Source organism: Etheostoma spectabile, chromosome 21 (assembly GCF_008692095.1).
Source record: "Etheostoma spectabile isolate EspeVRDwgs_2016 chromosome 21, UIUC_Espe_1.0, whole genome shotgun sequence".
Lineage (NCBI taxonomy): Eukaryota > Metazoa > Chordata > Actinopteri > Perciformes > Percidae > Etheostoma > Etheostoma spectabile.
Window position 1 is genome coordinate 3,147,253 of NC_045753.1, and position 12,478 is coordinate 3,159,730.

A 12,478-nucleotide genomic window follows, 5' to 3' on the forward strand; every position below is an offset into this window, starting at 1 on the left:
ACAACATACGTCATAACAGGAGGTTAAGATAACAAACAAATCCACATATAGGGATAATAATATATACATACATGGGAACAGTAACCATACTTACATACTGTGAATAGTTTTTAATAACCTCCAGTCATCTAGTCCAGCTGGCTGGTCCGGAGCCTCCTTCGGTCTGGTCTTCGGGCTCCTTCATCACCACCACTGGTGTCCAGATTCCATCGGGGGGGGTCTGATGGTTCTCTACCCCTATGTATAGATACACCTGACTGAAATGTGCTCCACCCCGGAAAGGTGTCTCACTTTTTGCTCATTTCCTTTTTACACAAATTTGTGTTGTGTTTGCAGAAAAGCGTTGACAGCTGGCTGACGTTAAAATAAAAAAGTGCAGAGTAAGCGTTTTTGTTCTAAACAGTATGTTGCATTGCGGGTGCGCTTAAACCGTTGACTTTTTCAGGATACTTATTCTACTTTGTGTGTCTTAAATAGTAGACAGTAGTTGAATTTATATGTACATCAAATCTCAACTTTTTTTTCCAAATTTGCAATTTCTTTCATGAAATAGTAATAAAAACCCACCATCCTTATCCTGGAAGAAAAGAAAATCTCAAATCTCAAGCTGGAATTCACATTATATTTCTTAATATTGCACCATTCAGGCTTAATGTTTTGACAACTTTCAACGACACGATGCCAATTGTCAAACTGAATATTAACCTGATAAATTATTACTATTGCGAGACCCATTGACTTAAATGTCCAAAACAGTTGGAGAGGATAATCCACATACAATTTCTGAAGAGCAATTTTTGAAGGGGACACAAATAATACAGCCACAATTATACTTGTAGAGGATATGTACACAGAGGAAAGCCTTAAGACTATCATTAGTGCAGCATGGAGACTTTACCATTATCCTATTTCAGTGTTTGTCTTGATTCAATGAAAAATTTCGGACTAAATTGACTTAAATAGTCTTCTTTGAAGGCCCCATGGCATGCAAATATCACTTTATGAGTTTTTCTAAAAACATTTTAACAGGGTTTTTTTTCACAGGTCAGAGCCAGGCAACCGTAAGCTGTGGGGGGGAGCCTCCACCACCCTCCAAATCCCCCCCCCCGACCCTGTCTCCTGACAGCAGATTGAGAGGCTGGAAAAACAAGTCGACAAAACACCCAACTTCAATGAAAGTAATGAACTGATTATTTATTTAACTTGTGAGGAGCGTTGTTGGTAGCCATCCACGTTGCGAGAAACCCAAATTTCTGATATAGATATAGAAACTTAGAATAGAATAGAATAGAATAGAATGCGTTTATTGTCATTATACACAAGTACACAGTACCTGTGCACTGAGATTGAAGCAATCCCTTCACAGTGTTGACAAAAAAATATAAGATAAGAATATAAAATATCAAAGATTTAAAAAATTTAAAATGTAGGTAGTGCAGAGAAAAAGAAAAAGAGGGGGGGGGGGCTGGTGCAGTCCGGAGAGCAACTGTATGCATATATAAAATGGCTTGAATACACATTGTGTGAAAGGAGATGAGTATAAGCAAATAAATACATATTGCACTGTAATGAAATGGTTAAGTACTAAGTATAGATAAATATTGCACAGTAATGAAGTGGTTAAGTACTAAATAATAAATAAATATATAAATAAGTACTGCACATTGATGAAATGGAATGGTTAAATAATAAATAGTGCACTTTATGAAATTGCACAGATTCCAGTGACCTTTGAGATAGATAGATAGATAGATAGATAGATAGATAGATAGATAGATAGATAGATAGATAGATAGATAGATAGATAGATAGATACATACATACATACATACATACATACATACATACATACATAGATAGATAGATAAATAGATATTTATTGATCCCAAAAAATGGGAAATTACAGTGTTGCAGCAGCACACAAAATATACATACATACAATATACATGAAATAATAATAATAATAATAATAATAATAATAACAAAATATAAGAATAAAATATAAGAATATAAGAACAAATATTTAAATATGTACAAGATAGGAAAAACATAATGTGCAACTGTTTTTTATATGTTTATATTTATGCTAAAATACATAATATATCACAGTATATACTTTTAGTATAAACTTTTTGGAAAGGGGTCAAATTTGACCCAAAGACACCTGGAGGGTTAAACTTTGAAGTATACATCCTTATGTTATTTATAGTATTTCTTGGGGGGGGGGGGGGGCAGTCCTTAAATGCGGGGGAGCGGGGGAGATTTACGCCTCACAAGGTGACACGTGATGCTATTACAGTCATGATGAAAGTGGGAATGTTAGGTGAGCCCAGAAAGCTGCTGCAACAGCATCCTGCAGGCATCGAAGTGGAAAAGCAAAAGATAACAAGCTTGGTGGGGACTGATGGTTCCCACACAGGGAGGAACAAAGGACTCACGTTATTATCCTTGATGCTTTGGCAATATTGTTATTTCTGATGTTCATGCCAATGAAGCAATTTGAATTGAAAATTGAAAATTGCACTGACGTGCCTTGGGGAAAGAGTTAAGAGCAGTGTGCGGGAGTGTTTCTTTAAGACAGTGTGTAGGAGTTTGTCTTTGTAGATATTGCAATTAATTAATTTTCCAGGAATCTGGGGCGACCTCTTGCTCACCCGGTAGAGTTCCCCGCCATTTGCTGCATGTTGTCATCCCCCTCCCTCCCTTTATATAGATATACAGGGGTCTGCCATTATTGTAGGGACACACGCAATGGACATTTATTTTCATTGTTACTCAATCTGTTGATTAGTTTTTTGACTAATTATTTAGTGTTTTCAGTGTCGTGAAACTGTTAAAGAAATGCCCATCACATTTTTCCATAACCAATATTTCTTGTTTTGTCCCAACTAACAGGTAAAAAGCCAAGTATAGTACATTTCTAAAGATATGAAGCAGAGAAAGGCAGTACATTTGCATAATTGAGAAGCTGAAGGCTGAGAAAGCTTGGCATTTTTGATTGGCTTTACTCATAAATTACTTCAATTTTATTCAATTTTATTTGTGGTATCAGTTCATAACAAGAGTTATCTCAAGACATTTTACAGATAGAGCAGGTCTAGATCACACTCCATAATTTACAAGGACCCAACAGTTCTAGTAATTCCCCCAAGAGCAAGCAACAGTGCGACAGTGGCGAGGAAAAGCTCCCATTTAAGAAAAAACCTGGGACAGTACTGTACAGCTGTACTGCACCGCCTTCCTCTAGTTTAATTATATTATTGATCATATGGTAAATTAATCTGACAACTATGACAAGAAGCCGGCGGGCGCTGCGACTCATCACTCCCTATCTATAAGTTTCATCAAAGAGGAGAGTTTTAAGTTTACTCTTAAATGTGGTGATGGTCTTCCCCCCCGAACCCAGACTGGAAGCTGGTTCCTCAGGAGAGGAGCCTGATAGCGGAAGGTTCTGGCTCCCATTCTACTTTTAAAGACTCTAGGAACCTCGAGTAGCTCTGGACAATCTGCAATGTAACGTTAACCGGTAATTTCTCACCTTCAATTTACATTCTATAAAAGTGCTTGTTTTGCCATTGACATGCTCAGATTATTATTTTATGTCCAACAAAATAATGGAAAGGATCCCAAGAGATAGACCTTTGTGTGAAAGAGTAAGATCCTTTGTGTTAAATAGAAAAAGATTGCTATTGCCAAACCCACCCGACTCCATTTAGTTAAACACTAACACACTTCTTTCAAAGTTGACAGAACTAAAAAACTAAGCCTTCTTGGTTGGTCTATCCACTGTTCCAACAATCATCACTCATAATCCTTTAATTCACCCATTTACATGTGGGAATATGCTGGCTCTATACACGCTAAACTAAAAGTATTGTTCATTTCAATGGACTTTGGTACATTTGGCAATGCCAATTTTGGAGCTGTTGCTAGTAAAACTGAAATAAAGAAATACTCTTTAATAAAAACGTCCATCTCTGAAGGGATCCTTTCCATTATGTTGAGACTTAGAATAACAACGTGAGCCTGTCAGTGGCAAAAACGTTTTTTACATGTATGTTCTGTTTCCCGTTTTATTTGGAAGTCCCTGTTTTCCTCCCTAGTGTCACCTGTCTCTTTACCCCGTGTATTAAGTCTTTGTGTTGCAATTGGCCTCGTGTCAGATTTTGTTCTGTTTGTGTGTGTGTGTGTGTGTGTTTGAGTCTACCCTGTTGCCTCTATGTTCCCGTTTTTGATCCCGTTGTTTTTGCTTTCTGCATTGTGGACTCCTTTTGATTGGTATGGACTTTCTGTTGTTAAATCCCCAAGCTCAACACTATCTGTCCGTCTCTTTGGGTCTGCATTCGCTATACCTTTTAACAAAAACAACAACATTAGTGGACGGAAATTGATGGTGCACATTTGCCCGATAGGATTATATTGTACCCTGAGTCTCGGCTGCCGGCTACAGCCTTCTCGCTGAGGAGAAATGAAGATCCAGATTCCAGAAAAACTAACAGCTCTACATTATATGCAGAGCGATGTAGTGATGTCAATAAGCTGTGGCTAATAGTTATCAAAATAGTTGGTAGAAGATGAGGTGTTCAGGATCCCAGCAGCTAAAAATGACATATCTTTTTTACTCCTTATTCAGAGCCCATAAAGATATTTTTTGTTGTCGGCTTGTAAAAAGAATGTCAAACAATGTATAAAAAGTGTATACAGGAAATTGTTACCAACCCTGCCTTTTTAAAGAGCAAAAAGCCACCGAGGAAACATGTAAGAAGCTTTTGACACAACTGGAACTCGTGAACTGAACCTGTGCATACTGAATGTTTAGGGGGAAAAAACTGAGCTACATGTTGAAATCGACCGGAATTATCCTTTAACCATTTTAATCAATTTGGTATCCTTTTATTAATTCAAAATTGGCAAACATGCTGGTTCCAGCTTCTCAAATGTACTTGCAGCATTGTTTTCTACCATTGGTGATTGAATATCTTTGTATTTTGGATTGCTGGTCGGGCAAAAGAAGCAATTTATCGGGGTTCACACACAATATTAAAAGGAAAGCATTTGAAGAAATAGGTCAACATTTTGGAGAGGGCGTGTTAAAGTGCCGAGTTCTGGATCAGTTTAGCTTGGCATAACAACTGAATGGGGGGGCTTTCCTCAAAACTGACAAGTTTTAACAGGTTTGTTTACCCATGTCCAAAAGGAAACGGTTTCGCAAGAGTAACCTTGATAAACCGCAGCGGGTGATGCGACTTGATGACATTGATGTTTTCTAGTTTCTGCACTGCGACAGTAGAAAAAATACATAGAAGTTGTGGACAAAACAAGACGTCGAGGATGTGACATTTTCTGACAACTAATACATAAACGGACAGAATGAGTAATGTCCAAAACTAAAGACAACAATGAAATAACTCTTGAAATCACCTCTGTTTGTCACCGATGGAAAAGCCCCGGTCCATCTGTCTCTGGGTAAAAAACAAAGGGCTGCTTCAACAGTGCAGACACGGAATAAGATTATGATTTTCATTCCAAAGTGTAAAAAGGGATTTATAGTACTTATTATGCTGTTTGTTCCCAAACAAATGATTCATTTTATAATTCATTTTATCCATTTGTAGGCTACTCAACATACTTACCGTACATTATATTCATTTGTGACCTTTTTAGAGAGCAACATTTCTCTCCATTCTAACCCATCCTTGATCTCTTCGTTCATCTCTTTTAACTTTTCCCTCAACTCCCTTTAATCATTCAATCTCTACAGGAAGGGATAAACAACAGTTTCAAAATAACACCAACAAAATTCCCCCAGGCGTGGAGCGGGGGTTGGATGGTAGTTTACTTTCAGTTGTGCGGTTAAATCATTCAATGCTCCCATCGGAAAGAAGCACTCTGGAGGTAAGCGCCTCTCTTCCTCTGTTTATGTTAATATCAGTGTGTGCCGTGATGCATTTACTTGCTGTTCTGCCATTGAAGCCGTTAATGAGTCATTCAAAAGCTCATTAATGGCATTATGGGTAACGATTTGGTTGATTCAGAGGTTAACATGGAGAGTTTGCTGAAGGGCTATAAAGTCCTCCATTCAAAATATTCACTTAAAGGTACATGGACCATATATAAACTAATATTGGATAAGTGATTGGACTATTATATTGATGTTTTAACATGTAAGCAGCACTTTATTTGAGGTCTTATACTCTTCAACAGTTCAAGTTACATGAATTATTTCATCATATTTTATCCATTACTTTTGGCTGATTAGTACAAATGTGTACTCACTACTCTTAGCTACAGTTCCATGAATTATTTCATCTAAACCGTCATTTCTCTGCTTGCATAACTACTTTTTACACTATATGACAACTCCTGGCTCTGAGGTTTAAAATCCAACTGACTGAGGGCGGATGGAGGTGTGTGACAATACGTTATGATCAGCATCACGCTCATGTCTAATTGTATTTGGAGTTTTTATTTTTATGTTTTATCACAAATGTGTGGTTATATTTCTTTGAGCCGACCCTAATAGTTTTTGTTCTTGCATTAGTTGAGCTACCCCACAATATTTTCATATTCCACCCATCAGAAGCAGCCCCTATGTCTGGCCAGGTAGAATCTATAACTTTGCTTTTCATATGTTTAGTGTGTATAATCTGAAGATTTCAACGTGTTGAAATTGTACAGCTGCAAAGATTCCATTCAGCGGTTTGAGTCTAAATGATCTCACCTTTTTAATTGAATTATAATTTTGCCTTTTGGCTACTAATTTGCTACTTATGCATAAGTGGTCATTCCCTCGTGGGATTGATTTCTCATTAAAAGATAGAAAAAGGAATCAGTAGTAACTAAAACATTAGTTTGACAACCCATTCATTGGTTTGTCATTTTTCATAAAAAGGAAAGAAATGTTGAGAAAATATACATATGCAGTATATACAGTGGTGTGAAAAAGTGTTTGCCCCCTTCCTCATTTCCTGTTCCTTTGCATGTTTGTCACACTTAAGTGTTTCGGAACATCAAACCAATTTAAACAATAGTCAAGGACAACACAAGTAAACACAAAATGCAATTTGTAAATTAAGGTGTTTATTATTAAAGGTGAAAAAAATCCAAACCATCATGCCCTGTGTGAAAAAGTGATTCCCCCCTTGTTAAAACATACTATAACTGTGGTTGTCCACACCTGAGTTCAATTTCTCTAGCCACACCCAGGCTGATTATTGCCACACCTGTTCACAATCAAGGCATCACTTAAATAGGAGCTGCTTGACACAGTAAGGTCCACCAGAAGATCCTTAAAAGCTACACATCATGCCGAGACCCAAAGAAATTCCGGAACAATTGAGAAGAAAGTAATTGAGATCTATCAGTTTGGAAAGGGTTATAAAGCCATTTCCAAAGCTTTGGGAATCCAGCGAACCACAGTGAGAGCCATTATCCACAAATGGCGAAGACATGGAACAGTGGTGAACCTTCCCAGGAGTGGCCGGCCGCCCAAATTACCCCAAGAGCGCAGCGATGACTCATCCAAGAGGTCACAAAAGACCCCACAACAACGTCCAAAGAACTGCAGGCCTCACTTGCCTCAATTAAGGTCAGCGTTCATGCCTCCACCATCCGAAAAGACTGGGCAAAAATGGCCTGCATGGCAGAGTTACAAGGAGAAAACCACTGCTGAGCAAAAAGAACATCAAAGCTCGTCTCAATTTCTCCACAACACTCTTGATGATCCCCAGACTTTGGGACACAACATTCTGTGGACCGATGAGACAAAGTGGAACTCTTTGGAAGGTGTGCGTCCAAGTATATCTGGCGTAGAAGGAACACTGCATTTCATAAAAAGAACATTATACCAACAGTAAAATGTGGTGGTAGTGTGATGGTCTGGGGCTGTTTTGCTGCTTCAGGACCTGGAAGACTTGCCGTGATAAAAGGAACTATGAATTCTGCTGTCTACCAAGAGATCCTGAAGGAGAATGTCCGACCATCTGTTTGTGTACTCAAGCTGAAACGAACTTGGGTTCTGCAGCAGGACAATGATCCTAAACACACCAGCAAGTCCACCACCGAATGGCTGAAGAAAAACAAAATGAAGACTTTGGAGTGGCCTAGCCAAAGTCCTGACCTGAATCCTATTAAGATGTTGTGGTATGACCTTACAAAGGCCGTTCATGCTCGAAAACCCTCTAATGTAACTGAATTAGGACAATTCTGCAAAGATGAGTGGGCCAAAATTCCTCCAGGACGCTGTAAAAGCCTCATTGCACGTTATCGCAAACGCTTGGTTGCAGTTGTTGCTGCTAAGGGTGGCCCGACCAGTTATTAGGTTTAGGGGGCAATCACTTTTTCACACAGGGCCATAATGGTTTGGATTTTTTTTCACCTTTAATAATAAACACCTTCATTTACAAATTGCATTTTGTGTTTACTTGTGTTGTCCTTGACTATTGTTTAAATTGGTTTGATGTTCCGAAACACTTAAGTGTGACAAACATGCAAAGAAACAGGAAATGAGGAAGGGGGCAAACACTTTTTCACACCACTGTATATGTATATATATATAGATAGATAGATATATTTATGCCATATATTTCCCATTATCAGCAACCATTCATCCATTGTTCCAAAGGCACATCCTGTTTACTCTTCTGATATCTATTTTAAAAATCTAACTGAGAAAACATTGGAGAACCCTGTTGCAATTATGTAAGCACATTACGTAATCTGACAGCTGCTTCCCTGGTTAAAAAAAACAATGCAACTGATCTCAGCTGGGATTCTGTCTATAATGGAGTGCAAAGGAAATTTCTAAGTGACCCCAAACTTTTGACCAGTTGTGTGCATACATACATACATACATACATACATACAGAAATGGGAAGTAACAAAGTACAATTTTAAATAGATCTAATAGTTTATGTCCTCCTTCTCCCCCCCCCCCCCCCTTTTAGTTTCTGATGACCAACTTCCAGGATGTCCTGTCTGAGGTTGACTCTGACTCTGCTCTATGCTGCCGGTTTTCTACTAAACAGTGCCTCATCACATGAAGGTATTTCATATTAATTTTAACCAGAAACACGTATGTTATATTGGTAATGCATTGTGAAGTTTAAAAAAAAAAGGAAATCATATCATCTATTGCCCTTTTTTTCCATCCAGGAGTGTCACTGAAGTGCAACGAAACAGTGAAAGTCACAGCTGGAGAAACGGAGACACTAAACTGCAATATAACATATTCCAATATGGACAATACACACTGTGAATGTGAAAGTTGTTACTGGAATGACAGAAATCACAGCGTACCGTGTAGCTGTGGCGGCTTGATCCAATCCGGTTTGGATTATGCGACTCACTACGTGTCGATCAACATCTCAAATGTCAGGGAAAATGGAAATTACAGCGTTATCATGAGAACGGACTGCGGTTGGGCTACGTCATCTCCTATAGAAGTTATCCAGCTCGGCGATGGTGGGCGCATGGACCGTTCCAACAGAAGCACCCATAATGGTGAGTAGCCTCCCGTGTCTTTTGAATTTTTTGTTTTTTTATTTGAGTGATTGTTATCTATTTATATAAAGTGAAAGTTGGGTGTGTACATATGTGACAAATGTGTTTTAATCCACATGTTATATCAGTATATTTTTTCTTGCCAGGTGAAACCAGGTCAACGGCCATGTTTTGTGGCATTTCCGTCATCTTCATCGTTTTGGGCATTCTGTATTCCCTGTTTTGAACGAATAGAGGCGGACAAATAAGGAATAGTATCAAGAAGAAAATTATCTGGTTAATTAGTCAAGGTTCACTGATTTCAAATTTGTGTTTCACCATCTCTGGGTATGTTAAAAATATTTCTTACTCATAGGTTTTTCCCTCAACACTGTGTTCTGCCATACAGTCACTTTGTTCAGAATTCTGATTGAGCCATGTACATATTACGATTTTATTTGATTAAGATTTATTCCGATTGCCACCAAATATGACATTTTTCAGTTGTTGTTAATTACCCACATTGCAATTTATCTAGCATTTATCCCATCTGCATGACATGTTGAATTTGGAATAAAACGCTTTAAATACAAAAAGTTTATTTCTCATGAACGGACTTTGCCACATCTCGAGCAAAATAAATGCAGTCAAAGCCAACCTTTAGATTATTAAATATTAAAAAAATAAAAATTAAATTTAACGAACATTGGCACCTAGGGGACACTACAAATTCTATAAGTTCATTTATATATAGGTATATATATATATATATATATGTTATATTGTATGAGGCGCTACAGTCAAAGGAGTGATTGATGTAATATGCATGATATACTGTGATGTAGTATGCTGGATATACTGTGATGTAGTATGATGGATATACTGTGATGTAGTATGCTGGATATACTGTGTTGTAGTATGCTGGATATACTGTGTTGTAGTATGCTGGATATACTGTGATGTAGTATGCTGGATACACTGTGATGTAGTATGCTGGATATACTGTGATGTAGAATGCTGGATACACTGTGATGTAGTATGATGATATACTGTGATGTAGTATGCTGGATATACTATGATGTAATATGCACAATATACTGTGATGTAATATGCTGGCTGTACTGAGATGTAATATGCTGGCTGTACTGAGATGTAATATGCTGGCTATACTGTGATGTAATATGCTGGCTGTACTGAGATGTAATATGCTGGCTATACTGTGATGTAATATGCTGGCTGTACTGAGATGTAACATGCTGTGTTGAGGCCATCCTACAAGCCCTCGGTATGGATGGCATGGTGTTCTCAACTAAAAACATGGATACAAATGCTGGATATACTGTGATGTAGTATGATGTATATACCGTGATGTAGTATGATGATACACTGTGATGTAGTATGCTGGACATACTGTGATGCAGTATGATGGATATACTGATTAGATTATATGTAAAAGTTGAGGTTAATTGAACCTCTCTTGAAATAAAGTTCTGTCAACAACAAGCGTTTCCACATCTTTGATCTAATGCAGCACACCCCCGCCCACACGCAGCTGATGGAGACCAAGTCAGTAACAGTTTCCTTTGTAAACCACACTTGTCTTTTTAAGCGTTGATGTGACAGTCAGCCTGCCAGTCGGTCGGGGAGCCTGCAGCCTGCAGCCACGCTTGCAGGATGAAGGCCCACTGGTGGAGCTGTGTGTTGGGATTACTCTGCATGCCTGCTAGCGTAATGCTCAGCACCTGGACAGGTGAGTGTGAGTGTGTGTGTGTGTGTGTGTGTGATAGAGAAGACGGATGGATACGTTTTTGGTTTAATATCCAAAACAATAAATACATTTCAGATGGGAGTTCCTCTTTGTTTGCAGCCTCGCCCTGTTTTTACGCTCTGAGCAAAGTATCTGAAAGCATTGGTGGTAAAATTACTTTATTGATTTTTTACTTTAAGTACCAATACAACAATGAATTACAAGTAAAAGTCCTTCATTCGAAACTGTACTGAATTAAAAGTATTTTTTTAAGATTATTTTGGGGGCTTTTTGGCCTGTATTGATAGGACATATGAAGACAGGGGGTAGGGAGAAGGGGGTGGACATGCAGCACAGGGCGGGGGGGGGGGATGAAGAATGGAACATTGGTACAGTACAACCGGGTTGACAAGATGAGCTAGCAGAGCACCCCGAAAATCAAAAATCTTAAATTATCAGAACTATTTCTGCAGAAGAATATCGCCTGTGACTGATGTATGTAAGGTTATTTCCATAAATGGAGACTCGAGGTGAGGCAGTCAGTAACAATCCATTTTTTCCTGACAGTTTCACAAGATCCCTCGTCCATCTCTCTAATGAGAGTCAACTCATCTGCTAAGATCACATGCTCCACGTCCTTGCCTGATCCCCTGGGTTTGTACCTGCAGAGCGGCTTTCACGACATAAGGGACATCGTGTTCTTGTCCTTGGAGAACGGACTAGTCACCAAGAATACTACAGATCCAGAATTTGCAGGCCGAATTAACGTGGCACCAGACCAGCAGATCCGGGAAGGCCACGGGTTTACCCTGCAGCTGTCTCTGCTGGGGGAGGAGGACACAAACGTGTATTACTGTAGCTGGAGATACTTCAAATCAGAGACGGCGAATATTGAAACGCTGCCCAGCATTGGCACCGTTATCATTGTCAAAGGTAAAAAGAACCATTTGAGCATTAACATGCATACACACTGTACATTCACATAAAATGCTAAGTTAACTGAGTTGTTTTCTTGATTTCTCCACAGAGAGTTATCCACATATCCAATGCGGGGATCACATTTGGGATCTTCTCTTGATTGCCTTTAGTGTGACAGCATTCACTGTCCTTTTATTCCTCTTCGTTAGAGGGATTGTGAGACGCAAACGAGTAAGTACTACTAGTACTAGCCATCTAGGCCAAAATTCACACATACAGTACATGCATATCACACTTGCACATGCATGCACAATGTGACCATGTGTGAGTATG

General features: G+C 38.7%; 1 protein-coding gene and 1 long non-coding RNA gene across 3 annotated transcripts in view; one reads left to right on the forward strand and one right to left on the reverse strand.

Annotated features, from left to right (window-relative positions):
- Positions 1-8,069, reverse strand: part of LOC116671141 (uncharacterized) — a 26,184-nt gene extending 18,115 nt beyond the window's left edge. Inside the window, exon 1 of the long non-coding RNA XR_004327206.1 lies at positions 8,059-8,069. This is a non-coding gene — a long non-coding RNA (uncharacterized LOC116671141). The remainder of the gene's footprint in view (positions 1-8,058) is intronic.
- Positions 8,070-11,062: 2,993 nt separating this feature from the next.
- On the forward strand, positions 11,063-12,478 carry LOC116671134 (uncharacterized). 2 transcript variants are annotated; one of them, XM_032502128.1, is made up of 3 exons: positions 11,063-11,242; positions 11,795-12,160; positions 12,255-12,478. In XM_032502128.1, exons 1-3 carry the CDS (start codon positions 11,155-11,157, stop codon positions 12,461-12,463), a joined length of 663 nt encoding a protein of 220 aa, XP_032358019.1. In that variant the 5' UTR covers positions 11,063-11,154; the 3' UTR covers positions 12,464-12,478. The 2 variants fall into 2 exon arrangements, with proteins under 2 accessions (XP_032358019.1, XP_032358020.1); XM_032502129.1 differs by having other exon boundaries at positions 11,067-11,230.